Source organism: Caretta caretta, chromosome 1 (genome assembly GCF_965140235.1).
Source record: "Caretta caretta isolate rCarCar2 chromosome 1, rCarCar1.hap1, whole genome shotgun sequence".
In the NCBI taxonomy this organism is placed as follows: Eukaryota; Metazoa; Chordata; order Testudines; family Cheloniidae; genus Caretta; species Caretta caretta.
This window is the reverse complement of record NC_134206.1, coordinates 158,925,085-158,947,328: the sequence shown is the minus strand read 5'-3', so window position 1 is coordinate 158,947,328 and position 22,244 is coordinate 158,925,085. Positions and strand designations below refer to the sequence as shown.

Sequence of the window (22,244 nt, the reverse complement as noted above, 5' to 3'; positions counted from 1 at the left end):
ATCAAGGAAACACAAATGAAATCCAGGCTGAACTGTTATTGGGCCAGTGTGAATGTAGGAAAGAGTTCCTGGCTCTATATGCTACCCTCCTGTACCCTTAGATTCTAACCATAACCTGATCCTGATATAGTATCTAAAATATCCTCTTCTGCCTTCTCCTTGAGTCTTGATTCTTCCCCCTCCACTTCTCCATCACTTGCCAGTGGGAATGAATAACACTTTAAATACAGCAAGGTGTGGGTGGGTGGGTAGTGCGGGAGGGAGGGTGTTGAGGGGGACGGGAAAGCATGAATGGGTGGGGTAGGGGAGCGAATTTCCAGCAATCCATACTGACACCTGCAGGAGTAGCATAACAGCAAGGACTTAAAACTGTGTAAAACCCCAAACTACTGCCAGAAGATGACAAATGGTGGGGGAAGGATTGACAGGAACAGGTTTATGTGGCAGTCAAATACACTTCAGCTGTGTTTTTATAATAAATGAACCTTACATAGAATTCTCAGTTAAGGTGATAGGGTAAAAGAATACTGAGACTTGTATGTTAAATAAGCACCCACTTTTACTGAGCTGAGTCCTAACTAGGCACCTCTTTGAGACCATGTACCATATGGACTGTTTGGATTTTTGAAGAAATAAATACTACTGGTGAAATCTGGGCCCAATTTAAGTTGATGGGGAAAACACCCCAGGTTACAACAGTATGTGCCAGATCAGTTCTATAAAAGGGAAGATGCATATAACATGACAGAAAATCACTGTCAATCTCTGAAGTGGTTATAAGCTCTATGTTTCCTTATTAGTATTCTGGTTTTGGTTAGCTCAGTACAGTTACATGGAGAGAGAAAGATATACAAGTTGAATACTACAATCTTCTTTGATCACAAGCTTCATGCTTCCAGAACAGGAAGACTCAAGGGAGAAATTCCTGAGACAGAAAGGATTAAGATGCCATTTGCAGATTGCTTGCATGGTGTGATTTAACAGAAGCAAAGAAACAACAACACCACATGTCTAGGTACTAACCTTGTTCTTCTTTTTTCTTTTCTCACCTTAGGGAGTCATAGAATTCTCTCTCTGTTTGTTGTTTGCTAAACTGGTCAGTTACACTTTCCTTTTCTGGCTTCCACTCTATATCACAAATGTAGGTAAGTATCTGTGGGAGGAAAACAAGTATTTAGTTAAAAGAAAAGGAGTACTTGTGGCACCGTAGAGACGAACAAATTTATTTGAGCATAAGCTTTCGTGAGCTACAGCTCACTTCATCGGATGCATTCAGTGGAAAATACAGTGGGGAGATTTTATATACATAGAGAACATGAAACAATGTGTATTACCATACACACTGTAACCATAATAGATCACTTAAAGTGAGCTATTACCAGCAGGAGAGCGGGGGTGGGGGGGAGGGGAACCTTTTGTAGTGATAATCAAGGTGGGCCATTTCCAGCAGTTGACAAGAACGTCTGAGGAACAGCCGGGGGGGTGGTGGTGGTGTCATGGACTATGATGAGCCTAGTCACGTGAAAATAAACATGACTACTTTTGTTTTAAGCTATGGTTGCCCTAGTAGAGTTGAAAGACTGCCGTTTATTATATGTCAATGATACGTTCTGAGAATTAAGAGATAGTGACCACAAAAATAAGCGTCTGATTTCTCTCTGAAAATTGCAAGTCTTTGTAATGTCTTTGGCTCTTGAGAACCAGCCAAAAATATTTCATTAAAAAAACCCTGTAATAATCATATATTTATAATGGTGCCTTACATCCTGATGGATCCCAAAGAGCTTAATAAGCTGCACAGAGGAATGACTTTATTACTATTTATTTATTTATTTATTTATTAGATCATCACTATCATTGTGCTTTGTGCGATATAGAATATAGAGGAAGGCACACTGCCCCGAGAAGTTCCTATTCTTTGGGCTATCCTCTGGCTTTTAAATCCACAGCCTCATGACCAGAAGAGACAGGCAGGCAGAATGCCTGTAGGGAAGTGTGTGCAGTAGGGACGCTCACTACGTCCTTTGACAGGGCACAGTATGCCCTCCTAGTAACCAGTACTTCTGTGGTAATAGGTTTGATGAAGGGAGTAGATTAGCTAATAAGTTTTATGTTTAAAACAGTAGAATTAGTTTTACTATATGAACATTGGGGCATCGGGCATCAAATTCCGTTAGGTGCTTTTGAATATCCCACCCTATGTTGCAGTAGCACGCAGATGCCCCTTGGTGCTAGGCACTGTGCAAACACATACAAAGACACAGTCTTTGTTGGATATAGTTTATAATCTAGTTGCAGGAGTGTCCGTCTGCATGCTGGGGTGATCAAGTAGGCATTCTGCCTCCCTCTGCTCCTGGGGCATTGCAGCTTTGCACTGTTCCTTACTCCAGGCTGCGTTTAACCAACACAATATAGCCAATCAGTGATACTGGTCACGTAAGTAAGGGCTTCAGGATTAGGCTCCCTATGTGGCCTTAATTTGTACCAAGCATGTTTCTGAAACAAAGCAGCATTCCTTATTGGTACTTACTAGTAGTGTGATGCTCTGATTATTTTTAAGACCGCTGCTAATGAACCAGGAAATTCTTGTGTACACTCACAAGTTCTACCACTTTAGCTCAAGTGGTATGTGCCCCTCTAGTATGGACACAGTTATATCAGTATACAGGTATTTATACCAGTAAAGCTTATTCCTGTGAATAAGCCATTCTGGGGTAAGGCACCTTTGTCCCATTATAACGGCACCCACACTAAGTTGTACTGGTTGTAACTAGATGGGTAAAAAAAAATCACACCACTAGCTAACATAATTATTCTGGAGCAAAAGCTGTCTGTGGACCAGGCTTTACATATAAATCTAAATAAAATGAATAAATTTCTCCTAGTTTTGAAGTGAGAGGCTATTCTAATCAGATTTATTCTGCTTTTATTGTCAGAGCATCTTGATGCAAAAAGAGCTGGGGATCTTTCCACATTGTTTGATGTGGGTGGAATCTTTGGTAAGTTTAACACACTATTATTAATCAGACCTAGGTTAGAAAATCTGTAGCACACACAGCTGTTCTGTTTTACTCTTTTAGTAAGAAATTGGGGGTTGGTCTTGCATCCACCAGAAAATGGCAAAATTGGCTCCAGTGGGAGCAGGATGGGGATGGTATAGCCAAATCGTATGTCATGTGACCAGCCTTAGTAGCAGGTCTTGGGGAATGAATCCACAGCCCCTTATGTGATCCTGGTGCAAGAAAGATTGGAGGATCCTAGTGTCATAGAAACCTCTGGCCCTGGCCCTTTACCCCTCTCTTCCCCTCTGTCACCACACCTCTACCCCAAAAATGTATCCTGTCCTCACCCTTGCATAGCAGAACTACACCAATTTTGCAGTTCCTCTGCACCCATATGCCACAGAGGGGGTCTCCATGCCAGTTCAGTGGAGGGCAGTGATTGGGGTGAACTGGAGGAGGTTTCACTGGATCCAGAGTTATGTAGATCTAATGGCCCCCAGTACACTGAGCAAGTGACAGAAAGGGGTTGCAGCCACTGCTCTAGCCTGGCCCTGAATTTCACCTTCACTAGTGCTCTCCACTCAGGCTCTGTGCAGGAGAAGTGAATTTCACACCATGCAATTGAAAGCAAGCTTAGGTAGGTGTATCTCCGTGCTAGAGACTATACCAGTGTGGCTGCATGGCTGTAGTTATGGTGGCATAACCCTGTAGTGTAGAGGAACCCTACATGGAAAGAAGGGGTTTTTCCATCACTTTAAGAACACCGCCTCCTGGAACAACAGTAGCTATGATAATACTTAGTCCTGCCATGAGGGCAGGGGACTGAACTAGATGACCTCTCGATGTCCCTTCCAGTCCTGTAATTCTATTATTCTGATTCTATATCAACTGAAGCATTCTTCCATTGACATAACTGTGTCTACACTGGGGTTATGTCCAGCGGCGTATTAACGCCTAGGCCAACAAGGCCTAGGGCGGCAAATTTATAATAGCAGCCAGAGGCTGCTTCCCCCAGTGCCGGTTCGGGCCCTCCGCCCCTGGCTCCGCCCCAATTCCCCCCCAACTCCACCCCTTCCCCAATCCCCGCCCCAGCCCCACCTGCTCTCCTGACTGCACCGCGTTCCCCCTGTTCCCCCCTCCTTTGCAAAGCTGTTTCCCGCACAAGCACTGGCAGGCAGGGACAAGCAGGACCCAGTGGCACGCTCAGGGGAGGAGGTGGAGGCAGAGCAGAGGTGAGGTCAGGGGGGGAAGGGGCGGCAATTATTTCTGGGCCTAGGGGCGGCAAAACCATTAATCCGCCACTGGTTATTTCAGCATAGCTATGTCAGTTGGATGTGGGCTTGCTCACACTCCTGACCAACATAGCTATGTTGACCTCTTTTAAGTGTAGACCAAACCAAGTTAGCACCCACAAGAACAGAGATTTTATTCAGCAGTCTAAACACAAATCTCAACTCGGCTGCAAATCCAAGCCACCAACATAGCTACTTGTAGAGTTTGATGGGGACCCAGATGCGTCTGTGTAATACATATAACTGGGCATTTTGCTGTTAGGGCTGCCCTTTGAAAAGAGGTAGGGGGACAGTAGACTATGGAAGAGTTGGGAAAACAAAAGTGCACTTGAAAAATTATCGCAAAAGGGCTATAATAATTGGGTCAAATGCAATAGGAATGAGCACTTCAAAAGTATTTTTCTGTAATTTGGGGGTTATTTCTCCTGCCGTCCACATGCTTAGCAGAATATCGATCCATGGGTCTTTTCTCTCCCTGATGCAGGCTATTTTCTGGGTTTAACGCATTGATGAGAAATGGATTTATTATTATTATTTCATTTTGTATAGCAGGAGCACCCAGGAGCCATAGTCATGAATTTAGAACCTCATTGTGCGAGGCGCTGGACAAACAAAGAACAAAAAAGAGGCCCCTTTCCTAGAGAGCATACCATCTAGGTATAGGACAAGAGGCAACATGAGGAGACAGGCAGACAGGGCAGCACAAGGAGACAAGATGAAATCTCTACTGCATCCTTGCCAGGGTAACCAAAGGATGTATCCAGTATTAACTGAAAGCAGACACAAGGTGGCTTCTGGTACATCCTACCAAGTGATTTGTGGCTCAGTAAATGTGGGTGGCATACCTCTGGATCTTACACTTGAATTTGGATGGGACACAGGGTTTATGATGATGGCTCTTTTGTCATGGTCAGACTATAACATCCTACGTGTTGAGGCTAGGCTTATTCTTCCTCCAGAGGAGATGGAGGCCTCAATTCATTGGTTCAACCCCAGAGGCTTGTTTGACGCAGTTGGGTTCCAAAACAGGAGCTGGAAAATGCTGGCGAGCCGCTCTACTAATGACACAGCAATACGCTAGATGTCCCCACCAATTACATCATCTTGGGTGTACAGATGACCTCAGAAGGAGCCAATGAGACAGACTACAGTGCCCGTTGCGATTGTCCAGCTCAGTCGAATCATTTGTGGCATAGATGATGATGATAAAGCTACTAACTCAAACTAGATTTTCAGTCCTATGCTTTATGTGTGTGTATAACAGAAGCATACCTTTAGAACAATTACACTGGATTGCTGTAACTTTGGGGAAATATATGTCCAATTATATTGCATAAAATGCTCATCAAATTTATTCTTTAATGTGTCTCTTTTTCAGGTGGCATTTTGGCAGGCATGATATCAGATAGACTGGAAAAAAGGGCTTCAACCTGTGGAATGATGTTACTGCTAGCAGCACCTGCCGTAAGATCTACTCTCCTTATTTTAGTTGTGCCCTTCTGTGCGACTGGGTGAGGCTCTGTGAGCATTTCCATTAGAGATTGCTGTTCTCAGCAGTCTCTGATCATTCACCCCAGGATGAAAGTGGCTCTGAAAAGTCTCTGCACAAGAGCCAACACAGAGGTTTGGGCTGGTTTTAATAAATTAAATACGCCATTCTTTGGCACGTCATATGCTACAGAACTCTATGAAAAATTGTCACATTCAGCTGGCTTTGACAGCACTCCTTTTACTCAGTTATTCAATTCTGAATCAGAATTGGGCAAGTGATTTGTCTTTTTGATTTCAAACAACCACCAAATAATCAAAATTGCTGAGCTGTTAATGTTAGGAGTCTGGCTGCCACATATGTACATTGTGATTTTTATAGTGTACTTCTACAATGCATACACTCATCTTGCCAGAATCAGCAGAACTCTGTGCTATGTTTAGTTTGAAAGTCTGACGGGTTAAAAAATTATGGTCATATTAATTAGCTATCTCTATGAGACCCCTGTGAGATAGGCAGCCGCATGGGGAAATTGACTGTGATTTCCATGCCTGGGGACTCCAGCAGCAAAAATAACAAACAACTTTTCATCACACAGACAACTAGTATTTTTCATGTTGTGACATTAAGGTGATTTTTTGTGTGTGTGAAAACCTACAATTCTGTGAAGCGCAGGGGCCTTAACTTGCTCTCACTCAGCTTCAGTGGGAATTTATGCTGGTAAAAGCGTGAAAATAGAATCAAACCTTATTTTTCTGGTTTTTTACTACTTAAATGTTTACCCATTCATATCCATTACAGCTATACATGTTCTCTGCAATCAGTAAAATGGGCCTAGAAGCTACCATAGGTGAGAACTTAAATTACATTCTGCCTGCTTTTAACTGGACTTAGTTTTCTTTTACTTTTGTTCCATTCACACTGATTTTTCTGGGGGAAAAGTCTAGAAACTAATTGTCTGCTTTTCAGAGGTGTTGAACACCGGCGGCTCCCAGTGAAGTCAGTTGGATTTCTGCTTAGCCTCTTTAGAGGCCATGAACCACCCTGAGGAAAAGAGCCAGGGACAGCATTTCAGTAGCACAGTTATTTCATTTCAGGCCGTAGGAAAAATAGTTGCATTAGAGTTGGTCGAAACATGGAAAACCTCATTCACAAAAACCTTGGAAAACTCAAAGCCCTTTTTATTTCAGGGATTTCAAAAATAAATGATATTTTTCCTCCATTCAACATGTTTCATAAAAAAAAATTTGAAAAACTTTTTGGTTTAAATATGTTTAATTTTTGCTTTTTGAATTTCTCGTCTCCCCCCATCCCCATTTTTATCCATTTCACTGCTGGTCAAGGGTGGGGGGGGGGAACTGAGAGCCCTCCCCCTCCCCCCAAAAGACAGACAGACGAGCACACAAAACTAAGACATTTTCACCAAAAAAAATTCCAATTTTGAGAAAAGGAGACTTTTTGAAGGGGGGGGGGCACCTTTGTTTGACCAGCTCCGAATTGCATCTAGACAGATTGTACCACAAGAGGGGCAGTCTGACAGAATGGGCTGAGGGGAAGGAGGTCTCTCTGTGTGGTTCCCCTTGCAGAGTTTCTCCCCAGCCATTCTGTTGGAGGGGGATGTTCTCTAGGGCTTCCCATCAAACTCCCTGGCCGTGCAGCTGAACTGGAGTCACGCTCCCAGGACCTTCCATTGCCTTGCTGCCCCTGCGATTCGCCACACACACACACGCCCTTAAATGTCGGTTCCCTTCCACTTAAGGACTTCTGCTAGAAAGCTAATGCCTCGTCCAGGCTGTGTCACTAGTTCCAGAGACTCTCTGTGGGCCTGGAAGGAGGACAATACCCTAGGAAGGGGAGGATGGTGTCCCTGCCACTCAGGAGGGTGAGAATCATGCACAGAGTGGCTGGAAGTGTGATCTGGGCCATTGTTTGACTTTACAGAAAGGCAGATTAAAAGTAGGAGTAGAGTTCATTGCTCTCAGCCTCAAACACTGATGAATCTGGAGAGCCCTTGTCAGGGGAGGGAGATAAGGAAATCCAAAGACGACAAAATACTCTTGAATTAATGGGAACAGTTTGATCTCCTTTTGGAAGCAGAAAGGAACATAATTACCTTAAAAATCACAACTTCTCTCTGCAAACGTTGTACCTATTATTGTTAGAAGTAACCACTGAAACATCTTAGAAGAAAACCATTTTTTTTAAAGTCTTGTCCAGTTTTAGCTTATACATTTGTATGTTGTACAGCAACTTTCACCATTTTCCCTGTTTGCTCGAGTCTTTCAAACACCAGCAGGGAGAGAAAAAGACTAGGGGGAAACAGGAAATATATGTATAAAACCACAAACATTATCCTGGGAACTCAGTGGCCAATTTTATTTTAAATGAAGAATATCTTTGTGAGTTTGCATTTTTAGGGGTCAGGAAAAATATTCCTCAAGTGGATTGGGGACTGAAGCATGCTGATAATGTGTAGAGAATTATTAGGAATTAGGTGGTCAAATATTTCTGTAAGGAAGCTCAAATAGAGGCATGTAATTGTAAGGAGAATGCACCTCTGACCTGACCCAGTGCCCCAAAATGTACACTGTCGGATAACTCTGTTTAATGGTGTTGGGAGTCCTACTCTCTGGCTCATTGCAGACTAGAATCATTGTTAAAAGGATACATCTCTGGGTGCCATAAGCATGACTGAGTTGAGATGGGAGAGAGGGAATTTAATCAAGAAAAACTGATAGAACAGCATGCATCAACGAAAATGCTCTTGCCTCCCTGAAGCCGTGATAAGGGGCTTTTCTTTTTGCGTGGTCAGGAAATGAGTGGGGGTGAGGAGTGAGAACCCTGAATAACCAGTGAATAACACTGTTTTTTGTACCTGGAACTGAGAATGCTTGATTCCCTCTTCCAAGTACCAGAAATGGTTAAAGATTCTCTTATAAACTTAAAGGGATGCGATTTTGACCTTTTGTTTGGATAAACTCAGTTTATTTGTGGCCTCCTACCAAATACAAAAGGAGAGGAGTTGAAATGTGAAGGCAGTGCTGGTGGTGAGGTTTTATATGTATGGCACAAGCATCCAAAGGCCCTGTTGAGCTTTGGAGCCCCATTGTGGTAGGCCCTGTACAAACCGATAAAGGACTCATCTCCACCCAGAAGGGTTTACAGTCTTAAAAGGCACAAGCAGCTGAAGAGTTGGTGACGGACATAGTCATGTTCTCCACTGTGCTGAAAGCAAACACTCCTTTGTGCTTAAATCTGTCCATTACTATTGAGATGGCTTTTTACCCTTGTTTTCCCTGGTAGCCTTGTTAGCCATTTTGAAGCAAAATTGTACTTGTACAAAATTGTACTTCCCATGAATATACTCTTGTAGTTACATTGCGTTTATTAAAGATATGTAGTATGTTGAATGATCAAGGTCTAGATCATCACGTGGGGTTGTGATGGAAAATAACATAAATTCTGGAAACTTTGTGTTTACTTTTCTTCATCGAACTTCCAACAGTTATGCTGCTTATCAGTGGAGCCCTGGTGAACGGTCCTTATGCGCTGATCACAACTGCGGTCTCAGCTGACTTGGTGAGTTTGGCTCTTTGTTTTACATTTAGCAGACAGTCCTGCTCATTTGCCTTCATTTGCGGGGGAAAGCCTGGTTTCTGTGACGAGTAGTAAATGTGTGTAAAGCATTGAGGGCTCAATTCTGTGTAGTATAGATGTAGTGTGTGTGTGTGGGTTGTACTTTTGTGTACAAGGTAAAGAGTAATGAGCAGGATGGGGAGCATTAAAGAACTCAACCCTGCATTAATACAGATGAGTGGCCTCCTCCAAATTACTCCTGCCTCGTAAGGAGATCAAAGAGGGGATCTCTTAGATAAACACTTAAGTGTGATCCTCAGAACGCACATTAAGGCCATGTCTCTTTAGACTGCCATTTGCCACCCACATCCTGCACTTTTTTTACCCTGCACCTTTGAGAGTAAGGGATCAGGTGTGCAATGGGCTGGAGACTTCTCTCCATTAGGTGTGGAGGACACCAGCGGGTGCTTGCCCTTCCTTTTGCTCATGTTAGCCTCTGCTCACCCATATACTGCACCCCAGTCAGCCTGTGTGCCCTGCTGCCCTGCCACACCAGGCCCTGCAGGCTTGTGGTCTGACTGCAGCACATGCTCCATGAAAACATTGCCCGGGTACCTTTTCTTCAATTTTGCTTTTTCAATGCTAGGTAAATGTATTGCTTTGAAAGGTGCTGGATGGTGAGAGCCCTACAGAGTGAGGTCCTTCACCAGCAGAATAGGTACAGGAAAGGCAGCAGAATTTAAATCCACACCCCACCTCAGCATTCCTCCTGTGCCTCCTTAGTGATCAAAAGGGAGCTGTAGGGTTGAGAGAGAGCTCCCCCTTCAGGTCCATTCAGTCAATAGTCTCATTGCTGTGACTGGCAGCTAGACTGTAGGATCTTGTCACATAGACACCTGCCCTCTGGGAGCTGGATGGAAACTGCCAACTGATTTTCTCGTATGTCACTGAACAACCATCTGACACTAATGACTTTAGGTGACTGGTGACCTAGACTGAATTCTCCTCAGTGCCCTAAGTAAATGAAAGGCTCTGTCTTCTTAACAATCCTCTGAACCATTCAAGTCTCCTATATACCAAGTTATAAAATTGTTCCTATGATCATTAGTTTTGCTCTGCAGTCCTATTGAATAACTGGCTTAATGAAAATGGCCTTCACAACTACTTCCTTTTGGTGCCTTTTGACTCAATAACCTGCTGAGTGGGCCTTGATATGGCTTTTATCATTGATACTCTAGCTTTGTTAGTATTCTTGTCCAATTAGTGATTCTCTTCTGTTCTGCAGAGCTTTCTGATATCAACAGTGGCTGTACTGACAGACCACTATGCAGTTTCAGCGAAAAATTGCGGGCTTGAAGTGCAGCCCATTCTGCCTGAACACCTTGCATGCAGAATAGAAAGGGTTATTTATAAAGAACATCATTAAAGTAGATTGGTCATGGGTGATTTTTTTTTATTTTTATTTTTTTTAGGTAATGATAAAAGGGTCTTGTCCATAGCTATTTAAGGCTACTTGGTAAAGTTCATGCTAACATGTATTTGTCCATTATTTCATGATATGTTTTTCTATGGGAAAGGCCAGGAGCATGAGGCAGATGCATGGCCATTTCCCAGGCTCATCTGTAAATGGTTCTGAATGGAGTATTTGTCACGATAGGGTACCCATAAAAGTCTGAAAGGAAATGCAAGAGCCCTGTCCACAGTTACGGCTATCATCGATGGAACAGGTTCTGTAGGTAAGCTATTGTTTGGAAGCTGCCGGCCTTATCTGCAGGAGGCTTTCTGTGGCTCTAGGTGCTAAAGAATTACAATTTAGTTCTGCTCTGAAAGCGGACTAAAGCTGGCATCAAGGAGTTCCATGTCTGTGTCTCAATGATTTGCACATCACATGTGCGCAGTTTGCATTTAAAAAGATGGCTCCCTCCCTCCCCCCCAAACTGTCAGTGCTACAAAATCAACTCAGGCTCTTTGTCAAGCTGGATTCTCTCCATGTCACACCTGGCTAGTATTCAGCATCACTTTGGGAGTGGGTCATGGGCAAAGATGGCTTTAGGCCTCCTTTCTACTTCCCCAGGCTTGGTGGTGGTGGGCTGGCCCCCAGCACAAATTAGAACAGTATACGCCATGGGGATGTTCTGGACACCTGATCAAGGATGCCTTGGTTATGCCCTCTGCACCAGCAGTGGTGAGGGAGGCAGAGATTCACCGTGATAGACCTACACAATCTGCAGATGCCTCTAACCAAGGGGAATCATCCACTGGCCATCCGGCTACACCAGTGTTATGGCAGCTTTGCAGCCGTATATACTGTCTATAAACTTTATGGATCCTCTTACAAATGTGTGCCAAAATGGGTTTGCTTTTATGAAAGTTGAAACTGAGTAAAATATCCAAACACGGAATATCTTGTCATTGGAACTAGTAATGTTTCCATCTCAGAATTTTAACATGTCGTATCACTATTGTATTTTAGGTGCTGCTTTAGGGCCTCTGTTAGCTGGTCTCATCTCTCCCTCTGGTTGGAATAATGTATTTTACATGCTAATGGTGGCAGATGCATTTGCCTTACTAGTAAGTGTAAATAAAACATTTAGTGCCAGATTTTTCTTAAAAAGCCCTTCATGTTAAAATGGAAATTTCCTCCCGTCATTGTGATTTGTATATTCTATTATTGAGTGGGAAGTTTCCATTCATATTGTAGAGGTGTTTTTGTTTGTTTTTATTTAAAGAGCTAAGATGAGCATTTTGAAATTCTTGTTGAACTTTCAAAAAGAAAAGGAGGACTTGGGGCACCTTAGAGACTAACCAATTTATTTGAGCATGAGCTTTCGTGAGCTACAGCTCACTTCATCGCGAAAGCTCATGCTCAAATAAATGGGTTAGTCTCTAAGGTGCCCCAAGTCCTCCTGTTCTCTTTGCGAATACAGACTAACACGGCTGCTACTCTGAAACCTGTTGAACTTTGAAGCCGGAGAGCCGCTTAGCTTCACTGGGTGATATCTGTATGCAGTAGCTCACCAAAGGGATTGCCGCAAACGTAGTTGGAAGCACAAATTTTTCTCTTTAAAGGCAGCACTGAAGCAGAAACGCCAATTTACTAAGATAGTAACACATTTGGCTGCACTGCCACAGAACCAGTATCACATGGAAATGCAACTGAATGCGTCACATATTCCAATTGGATGTCCATCGTGTCTTTCTCCTATTTGACATAAAAGTGTAATGGCTGGGATCATCTGAAAAGAGGCTGTTTTTGACTTGTCCTATTTTATCTTATCGAGGCAGGTTGTCTTCTGTGGTGTTTAAGGCAAAAGATAAGGGGTCAGGAGATCTGTGGACTAATTACTTGCTGGTGTAACTCTATTAAATTCAGTGGTTTTACAGCAGCAGAAAATATAGTCTCTAGGTTCTGTTTCTAATTTTGCCACAGACTTCCTGAATGCCCTTCGTCAAATCTCTTAACTTCTTTGTGCCTCTTGTTTGCCCCTCTGCCAAGGGAGGATGGCAATACTGACCCACCTCAGAGAGGATTAGGGAAGCTTCATTTATTAATCCTTTTTTAAAGTGCTTTGCTATCACTTGATGGAAGGCGGTAACAGAAGGGCTAAATTTTTGTTAGACTCTTCAGAATCAGGCCCCATCTCTCCTGTCTGATCTGCAAGGACAGTCCGATATGCCATACAGTTCCATTGAATTCAGTCACGTACATGCAGGGAAGGTAGGGCAACCAGACGTCCCGATATTAGGGGCTGTCTTAAAAAGCAACTGCTTTCATGTTGCTATGGACTGGCACAAGATCCAATTCTTTTGAAGGAGCTGAATGTCCCTTTCCATCATAGATGACAGAACCCAGCAAGTGGGAAGCAGATGTTTCCAAGTGAATGAATGTGTGTTTATAAATGATTGCATAGCTTCTTTACTCAGCCATTACTGGTACTGCAAGGATTTCTACTAGCCAGTGGGTAAATTCCTTGTCAGGGCGATAAATCCAGCTATTGGAACCTTCCCCTCTCACCCCCAATTTAACAAATAGCACTTTTAAGATCTATATTTTAAACTGATTTTTTTTTCAAAAGTGCATGAGGGAATTAGGCCCTTGAATTCCAATGGGAATTAGGTGTGTAAAGGGGGAATAGGTGCCTTGGAAAGTCACAGCATTCACTTCTAAAAATAGTTGTAACTGGTTCACACTGATATTAGCCAGAAAACATGGAAGACTGACATTTTCTTAGCATGGGTTTTTCATCAAACATCATCTGTAAGATCACTCTTCTGTTCCCTCTTAATGGAGGACTGTATTAATCGGTATGACAATAAGTATAAAGGGCCTGATCCTGCAGTCAGTAATGGACCTGGGTAAGTTTAATTGCTTACAGGATTAGACCCAAATGTGTGGCCATGTCTACACTACCCGCCGGATCGGTGGGTAGTGATCGATCTATCGGGGATCGATTTATCGCGTCTAGTGTAGACGCGATAAATCGATCCCCGATTGCTCTGCCGTCAACTCCGGAACTCCGCCAGGGCGAGAGGCAGAAGCGGAGTTACCATTTTTCCTGCAGTCTTGGGCTCCCTCTGCTGGTCTCGTCAGAGTCTTGCTGGTACAATAATTAAATAGTTATTGTTAGAACTGGTAAAAAATGGAGAGGCAGGGAGGACAATCACCATGAATTTCACTCCTTTTCATCCCACAGATTTAGAAGTGGAACAATTTTTTTGTCTGAAATAGTTATCCCAAATGTTTGGAAATTGGAGGCAGAGGTGTTGGGTGGGATGGGGGTTTTCTCCAGTTTTCCCCTTCCCCTCTGCCCCACTTTGCCACGGAAAAGGTAGGCAGAAGCGGGGGGGGGGGGGAAAGAAGTTTGCAGGGAGAGGGAGAGGAAAAAACCATTTGAAAAAACAATGGGTTTTGTTTTTTCAATTTTGTCACAATGTGGGGTGGGACTGCAAAAATGTCCTAATTTGAAAAATGTCCATCAGCTCCAGTCCTTGCATAACCTCTGGATCCTTGGTGATTCAGAGAAAGACTTTGATTTAGCTCCTCTCACATGAGTGGTGCAAATTCATCTTCCAACCATTGACTGAACATGTGCGAATATAATGGGTTTCCATTCAGCTGAACTGGGATAACATTAAATGAAGAATTCAGAATTGCAGTATGCGTTTGACACTGAAAACTTAGGTGAGTGGTTCACCTGTCTAGATTTTTAACCCAGATTTGTTTTTGTACAGTTCTTACTCCGTCTTATACGAAAAGAACTCCAGTGTAAGATGGACCAGACCTTGTAAGTCTTTCTTGTGTTTTTCTATATGATGATTAAATGTTTTCATATGTCATTCTTGGCCTCTCCACCTTTGTGCTCCTTCTCCTTGCAGAAATCACGGATTCTTTGTTTATGTGCATGTACCTTAATCTGCCGGTTTTCTCTGCATTGTAAAGAGTAACCTCTTTTTCTTTAAATCATGAAACTCTTTCTTCAGAACTATTTTTTAAAACAGTAGAGAAAATTGAGTTCTCTGTCACGTTCTCTGTACGTTTTCTCCAAAGGTTGGGGCCCTCTTAATTTTTCACTCTTGAGTGTGAAACTTGGCAATATGAGGTTTTTGGTTGGTTGGGGGGTGGATTTATTTTAATAGCTCAAATTGTACTTTTTTTCAGAAGTTGGCAGGAAGGAAGGGTGACTCTGATTTCAAACCAGAGTAAACCCAGAGAAGTTACACTCATTTTACTTTGTATAACTCCACTGATTTAGTGGAAGGCTATGTCTACACTACGAAATTAGGTTGAATTTATAGAAGTTGGTTTTGTAGAAAGCGTTTTTATACAGTCGATTGTGTGCGTCCACAGTACCGAGGCAACCGTCGACTTCCCACAGTTCCCGCAGTCTCCGCCGCCCATTTGAATACTGCGTAGAAATCCCAATGCTTGATGGGGCAAAAACATTTTCGCAGGTGGTTTTGGGTACGTATTGTTAGCCCCCCCCTTCCCTCCCTCCGTGAAAGCAATGGCAGACAATCGTTTCACGCCTTTTTTCCTGGGTTACCCGTGTAGACGCCATACCACAGCAAGCATGGAGTCCGCTCAGCTCACCGTCACCGTATGTCTCCTGGGTGCTGGCAGACACGGTACTGCATTGCTACACAGCCGCAGCTCATTGCCTTTTGGCAGCAGACAGTGCAGTATGACTGGTAGCCATCGTCACCATACTCCAAGGTGCTCTTTTAGCTGACCTTGGTAAGGTCGGTCAGGGGCGCCGGGGCAAACATGGGGTTGACTCAGCCAGGTCATTTCCCTTTTAAGTTTTGTCTCATGGCGATTCAGTCCTGCCGGCAGTCATATTGCACTGTACTGTACAGTCGTACTGTAATGAGCACCCAGGAGACGATGGCCAGCAGTCATACTGCAACCGTCTTCTGCCGAGCACGCAGGAGATGACGATGGCCAGCAGTTGTACTGCACCGTCTGCTGCCAGCAAGATGTATAAAGATAGATAAGGTGGATCAAAACAAGAAATAGACCAGATTTGTTTTGTATTCATTTTCTCCCCCCTTCCTCCCTCCCTCCGTGAAATCAACAGCCTGTTAAACCCAGGGTTTTAAGTTCTAACCTTGAGGGGGCCATTCTGTTTCTCCTTGATGCAAAGCCACCCCCTTTGTTGATTTTAATTCCCTGTAAGCCAACCCATGTTATCAGTCACCCCTCCCTCCGTCAGAGCAACGGCAGACAATCGTTTCACACCTTTTTCCAGCGCAGATGCCATAGCACTGGGAACATGGAGCCCACTCAGATCACCGCGGCAGTTATGAGCATTATAAACACCGTGCGCATTATCCAGCAGGATATGCAGAACCATAACCTGCAAGAAAAGCAAAACCAGGCAAGGAGGAGGCGACTGCAGCACTGTGATGAGAATGATGAGGACATGGACATAGACTTCTCACAAAGTACGGGCCCCTGCAATGTGCACATCATGGTGTCAATTGGGCAGGTTCATGGTGTGGAACGCCGATTCTGGGCCCAGGAAACAAGCACAGAGTGATGGGACCACATAGTGTTGCAGGTCTGGGACAATTCCCAGTGGCTGAGAAACTTTCGTATGCGTAAGGGCACTTTCATGGAACTTTGTAACTTGCTGTCCCCTGCCCTGAGGCGCAAGAATACCAAGATCAGAGTAGCCCTCACAGTTGAGAAACGAGTGGCGATAGCCCTGTGGAAGCTTGCAATGCCAGACAGCTACCGGTCAGTCGGGAATCAATTTGGAGTGGGCAAATCTACTGTGGGGGCTACTGTGATGCAAGTAGCCAACGCTATCGCTGAGCTGCTGATATCAAGGGTTGTGACTCTGGGAAATGTGCAGGTCATAGTGGATGGCTTTGCTGAAATGGGATTCCCTAACTGGTGGGGCAATAGCGGAACCCATATCCTTATTTTGACACCGGAGCACCAAGGCAGCGAGTACATAAACCGCAAGGGGTACTTTTCAGTGGTGCTGCAAGCACTGGTGGATCACAAGGGACATTTCACCAAATTCAACGTGGGATGGCCAGGAAAGGTACATGACGCTCGCATCTTCAGGAACTCTGGTCTGTTTCAACAGCTGCAGCAAGGGACTTACTTTCCAAACCAGAAAATAACCATTGGGGATGTTGAAATGCCTATCGTTATCCTTGGGGACCCAGCCTACCCCTTAATGCCAAGGCTCATGAAGCCACACACAGGCGCCCTGGAAAGTAGTCAGGAGCTGTTCAACTATAGGCTGAGCAAGTGCAGAATGGTGGCAGAAAGTGTATTTGGGCGTTTAAAAGCACACTGGCGCAGTTTGCTGACTCGGTTAGACCTCAGCGAAACCAATATTCCCATCGTTATTACTGCTTGCTGTGCGCTTCACAATATCTGTGAGAGTAAGGGGGAGATGTTTATGGCGGGGTGGGAGGTTGAGGCAAATCGCCTGGCTGCTGATTACGTGCAGTCAGACACCAGGGCGGTTAGAAGAGCACAGGAGGGCGCAGTGCGCATCAGAGAAGCTTTGAAAACCAGTTTCATGACTCAGGCTACGGTGTGAAAGTTCTGTTTGTTTCTCCTTGATGACCCGCCGCCCCCCCGGGTTCACTCTACTTTCCTGTAAGCTAAGCACCCTCCCCTCCCCTCTTCGATCACCACTTGCAGAGGCAATAAAGTCATTGTTGCTTCACATTCATGCATTCTTTATTTATTCATCACACAAATAAGGGGATAACTGCAAAGGTAGCGCGGGAAAGGTGGTGGAGGAGGGAAGGACAAGACCACACAGCACTTTAAAACTTTAAAACTTATTGAATGCCAGCCTTCTGTTGCTTGGGCAATCCCCTGGGGTGGAGTGGCTGGGTGGCCTGAGGCCCCCCCTCCACATTCTTGGGCATCTGGGTGAGGAGGCTATGGAACTTGGGGAGAAGCGCAGTCAGTTACACAGGGGCTGTAGCGGTAGTGTGTGTTCCTGCTGCCTTTCCTGCAGCTCAACCATACACTGAAGCATATGAGTTTGATCCTCCAGCAGCCTGAGCATTGACTCCTGCCTTCTTTCAGCAAGCTGACGCCACCTACCATCTTCAGCCCGCCACCTCTCCTCGCGGTCATATTGTGTTTTACTGCACTCTGAGATTGTCTGCCTCCACGTATTTTGCTGTGCTCTGTCAGTGTGGGAGGACAGCATGAGGTCAGAGAACATTTCATCACGAGTGCGTTTTTTTCACCTTCTAATCTTCGCTAGCCTCTGGGAAGGAGAAACATGCAGCTGGTGGAGGAAAAAAAGGGAGAGTGGTAGTTAAAAAGACCTATTTTATAGAACAATGGGTACATTCTTTCACGGTAAACCTTGATGTTAACATTACATAGCACATGTGCTTTCATTACAAGGTCGCATTTTGCCTCTTATTGAGGGTATGCCGGTTTGGTGTGAGAGATCCCTCACGCAGGGCCAGGCAGCAGAATTCAGCTTGCAAGCAGCCATGGTAAGCCACAGTCTTTTGGCTTCTTTAACCTTCATAACGTGTGGGAATGGTTTCAAACAGCAGCGTCCTCGTTTCCCGTACGAAGTAGCCATTGGGTTGGCCATTAAAAATGGGTTGCTGATTTAAAAGGAGGGGCTGCGGTTTCCGGGTTCACGTGCAGCAGAAACCCAACTAACACCCCCCCTCCCCCCCACACACACACAATGCTCTGGGATGGTGGCTTCACCCCTCCCCCCACCGTGTGGCTAACAGCGGGGAAGATTTCTGTGCAGCCACAGGCAAACAGCCCAGCAGGAACGGGCACCTCTGAATGTCTGCTTACTAAAACCACCCTATTTCAACCAGGTGACCATGAATGATATCACTCTCCTGAGGATAACACAGAGAGATAAAGAACGGATGTTGTTTGAATGCCAGCAAACACCGGGACCATACACTGCAGTGCTTTGTTCTGCAATGATTCCCGACTACATGCTACTGTCCTGGTGTGGTAAAGTGCCCTACCATGGAGGACAGAATAAGGCTGCCCTCCCCAGAAACCTTTTGCAAAGGCTTTGGGAGTACATCCAGGAGAGCTTTATGGAGATGTCCCTGGAGGATTTCCACTCCATCCCCAGACACGTTAACAGACTCTTCCAGTAGCTGTACTGGCCGCGAATGCCAGGGCAAATTAATCATTAAACATGCTTGCTTGCTTTTAAACCATGTATAATATTTACAAAGGTACACTCACCAGAGGTCCCTTCTCCGCCTTCAGGGTCCGGGAGCCTGCCTTGGGTGGGTTCGGGGTTTACTGGGTCCAGAGTGATAAACAGATCCTGGCTGTTGGGAAAACTGGTTTCTCTGCTTCCTTGCTGTGAGCTATCTACAACCTCCTCATCATCATCATCTTCCTCGGCCCCAAAACCCGCTTCCATGTTGCCTCCCACTCCTTGGACAGAGTCAAAGCACAGGGTTGGGGTAGTGGTGGCTGCACCCCCTAGAATGGCATGTAGCTCATCATAGAAGTGGCATGTCTGGAGCTCTGAACCGGAGCGGCCGTTTGCCTCTCTGGTTTTTTGGTAGGCTTGCCTGAGCTCCTTAATTTTCACGCGGCACTGCTGCAGGTCCCTGTTATCGCTTCTGTCCTTCATGCCACTGGAGATTTTTTCAAATATTTTGGCATTTCGCCTTTTCAAACGGAGTTCTGCCAGCACGGATTCATCTCCCCATACAGCAATCAGATCCCATACCTCCCATTCAGTCCATGCTGGAGCTCTTCGGCAATTCTGGGACTGCATGGTCTCCTGTGATGATGAGCTCTGCATGGTGGCCTGTGTAGGTGAGCTCGCCACGCTGGCCAAACAGGAAATGAGATTCAAAAGTTCGCAGGACATTTCCTGTATACCTGTCCAGTGCATCTGAGTTGAGAGCGCTGTCCAGAGCGGTCACAACTGAGCACTCTGGGATAGCTCCCGTAGGCCAATACCGTCGAATTGCGTCCACAGTACCCCAAACTCGACCCGGCAAGGCCGATTTTCAGCACTAATCCCCTCATCGGGGTGGAGTAAAGAAATTGATTTTAAGAGCCCTTTAAGTCGAAAAAAGGGCTTCATCATGTGGACGGGTACAGGGTTAAATTGGGGTAACACTGCTAAATTCGACCTAAACTCGTCGTGTAGACCAGGCCTTAGTGAAATCAGGTCTCTCATCTATAAATACAGCATAGAATAGGAAAGTGTATAACAAAGAATGTGGACAGCATTTTGAAGTTATTGATCTTTTGTTATGCACTGCTTCCAAACTTCTCATATTAGCTATTCTTTCACAGGTTTAAAGAACACTGAATTATGATATCTCAGACATGGAATTAAGGTCTTCATGTGTGATCAAAACTCCACCCTCAAAAGACTGGAATAAATTATTCTGTATTTGAAATTTGTCTTGTGGAGCATTTTGCACATTTACCAGGAGAGGATTGAGAAATTCAGTTGGTGAATTCCTGGTGAAGTTTTTTTGTTTTCTGTTTTTGTTTTGTTTCCTGTTTGCACATGCATCAATCTCTCAGGATGGTGACTGTTTATCACATGAAGAGACAGAAGTTTTGGGAAGCTGCTAGCTGTATGCCTTAACTGAGCCAAAAGAGAAATACCAAGTGCCTTTTGATTCATTTTGATAGGATATTTTACGTAAATCTTTAAACTGCTTATTTTTAACAAAATGGAAGGAGATTTGAGAATAGAGCGCAAAAAAGAAAATGAACTCTCTTCAGATGCTCCAGCAGTGGAATGTGCCAATGGTACTAGCAAAGCATTTGTGAGCAAAGTGTCCTTTAAGAACATAAGAGCGGTCACACTGGGTCAGACCAATGGTCCATCCAGCCCAGTGTCCTGTCTACCGACAGTGGCCAGTACCAGGGTCCCCAGAGGGAATGAACAGAACAGGTCATCCTCAAGTGATCCGTCCCCAGTTGCCTATTTATGCCACATCTTAAAAGATAAGGTCATCACACTCTATGTGAAGGTACCAGCTGGCTCAGATTCACTGCTATTCAATATCCTGAAACAGTAAGAAAGTGGTTTGAGCATATTATCAGACTTTATCTACAGCACTAACTGATCCTACACTGTAAACTCCCAAGGGCAGCATTCTGCTCTTTTATGTATAATATATTGGAACTTGTACATAAGTAGTTACAATGTACTGTGAAAAAGTAGCCTACACTGGCTCTCTGGAGGCGGAGTTTTGCTCATTTGGGGTTGTCAGAAAAGGATACTGAAACAACAAAGAGACTTATTAAGGTGAAGCATTTCTGTAAGGCGTTTGAATGATTTTGAGGGCATTATATACTGGTTGAGCAAACGTCATTGAATTGTTTTGTTGTTAAGTCGATCGGCTACTTTGGAGTTGCCGGTTATTTTTAATTGGGAGGGCAAAGGCGTGGTCTCATCTGTGACTGAAGCTTTACTAGTTCCTTTTTTTTTTTTTTTTTTTTAATGGGTGAACAAAAAATTGATCCTGGTTTAAACCCTGATCCTGAAATGGTGTTGAGTTCAAGCGCCCCCCTTGACTTCAATGGGGCTGGATGCCGAAGCAGGGAGGTTTATATTATCCTGTAAGTGCAAGCGTTAGTGTTTTCATAATACACTGTTTCTTCTTGATCTGACAGTTTTTAATCTCCTTCCAATAGAAGACAAGCTTCTGGTGAATATTTGTAAGATGTACAATAATATTAAAGGGAATTTCTATAAAAGAGATGTTTATGTGGACTATAAAGGTTAAATAGACTTAAACTGTATATTCTTATAATGTGTATTTATTAAACCTCTCTGTAACTGTTCTTCTGAATTTTGCTTTTTTAACTTTTTTACAAAACATGGTGGTACTGTACATACCTCACTTGCTTAACAAAATAACCTTTTTTAAAATAAGCCTCAAAACATACAAAGAAATGTCTTCTTTCTCATCAACTTTTTGTTTGCATTTTTGTTTCTGGCACAATGCTTAATCTTTTTGGGTTGTTTTGGGTGGTTTTTTTTGTTTTTTAATTCTTTAACCTTTGAGCAATTGTTCTTGAACTCATGCTTTTCTCCTGTTTTTTTTGCATTTTTGTCCCTGGTTCAGCAAAGCGCTTAGGCACGTGCTTAAGTGCCATTGACTTGAACAAGACTTCACAAATGCTTAAGCTAAGCACTTACTTATGCACTTTGTTGCAAATAAAGGTCCCTACTCAGCAAAGAATCGGCCTCAATCCAATAGATTTATGCATGTGCCAAAGTCAGTGTTTGTGATCCAAACGGTTCCTCTGTCCTGCAAAGATTTACGTAAATACTTAACTTCACACATTGTGAACAGATCCATTAAAATCAAGGGGACCACACACACTGCATAAAGATAAACAGATGCCTAAGTCTTTGC

The 22,244-nt window shown here is 44.1% G+C and overlaps 2 protein-coding genes across 8 annotated transcripts in view; one reads left to right on the top strand and one right to left on the bottom strand.

The window, feature by feature from the left end:
* Positions 1 to 21,666, top strand: part of SLC37A1 (solute carrier family 37 member 1) — a 66,433-nt gene extending 44,767 nt beyond the window's left edge. For 5 of the 7 annotated variants that reach the window (XM_075132510.1, XM_075132516.1, XM_075132519.1 and 2 more), the window contains 10 exons: positions 1,055 to 1,145; positions 2,937 to 2,999; positions 5,673 to 5,758; positions 6,585 to 6,633; positions 9,289 to 9,362; positions 11,017 to 11,095; positions 11,833 to 11,930; positions 14,592 to 14,644; positions 15,208 to 15,321; positions 16,109 to 17,553. In XM_075132510.1, the coding sequence (XP_074988611.1) occupies positions 1,055 to 1,145; positions 2,937 to 2,999; positions 5,673 to 5,758; positions 6,585 to 6,633; positions 9,289 to 9,362; positions 11,017 to 11,095; positions 11,833 to 11,930; positions 14,592 to 14,644; positions 15,208 to 15,262 (648 nt within the window). In that variant the 3' untranslated portion in view covers positions 15,263 to 15,321; positions 16,109 to 17,553. Of the gene's footprint in view, positions 1 to 1,054; positions 1,146 to 2,936; positions 3,000 to 5,672; positions 5,759 to 6,584; positions 6,634 to 9,288; positions 9,363 to 11,016; positions 11,096 to 11,832; positions 11,931 to 14,591; positions 14,645 to 15,207; positions 15,322 to 16,108; positions 17,554 to 20,157 lie in introns of those variants that run through there. The other 2 variants (XM_075132518.1, XM_048865510.2) reach the window with 2 other exon arrangements.
* On the bottom strand, positions 17,541 to 20,164 carry LOC125643319 (zinc finger and SCAN domain-containing protein 29-like). Its single transcript, XM_048865734.2, has 2 exons — positions 19,081 to 20,164; positions 17,541 to 18,130 (listed from the first exon to the last, which is right to left on the bottom strand). The coding sequence occupies exons 1-2, from the start codon at positions 19,745 to 19,747 to the stop codon at positions 18,093 to 18,095; spliced, it is 705 nt and encodes a 234-aa protein (XP_048721691.1). The 5' UTR covers positions 19,748 to 20,164; the 3' UTR covers positions 17,541 to 18,092.
* Positions 21,667 to 22,244: the final 578 nt, after the last annotated feature.

Coding starts and splice junctions, on each gene's coding strand:
- LOC125643319 (XM_048865734.2), bottom strand. CDS start 19,747: ATGCACTGGACAGGTATACAGGAAATGTCCTGCGAACTTTTGAATCTC. Junction 18,131..19,080: donor AGGCGGAGAAGGGACCTCTG/GTGAGTGTACCT, acceptor TTCCTCCACCAG/CTGCATGTTTCTCCTTCCCA.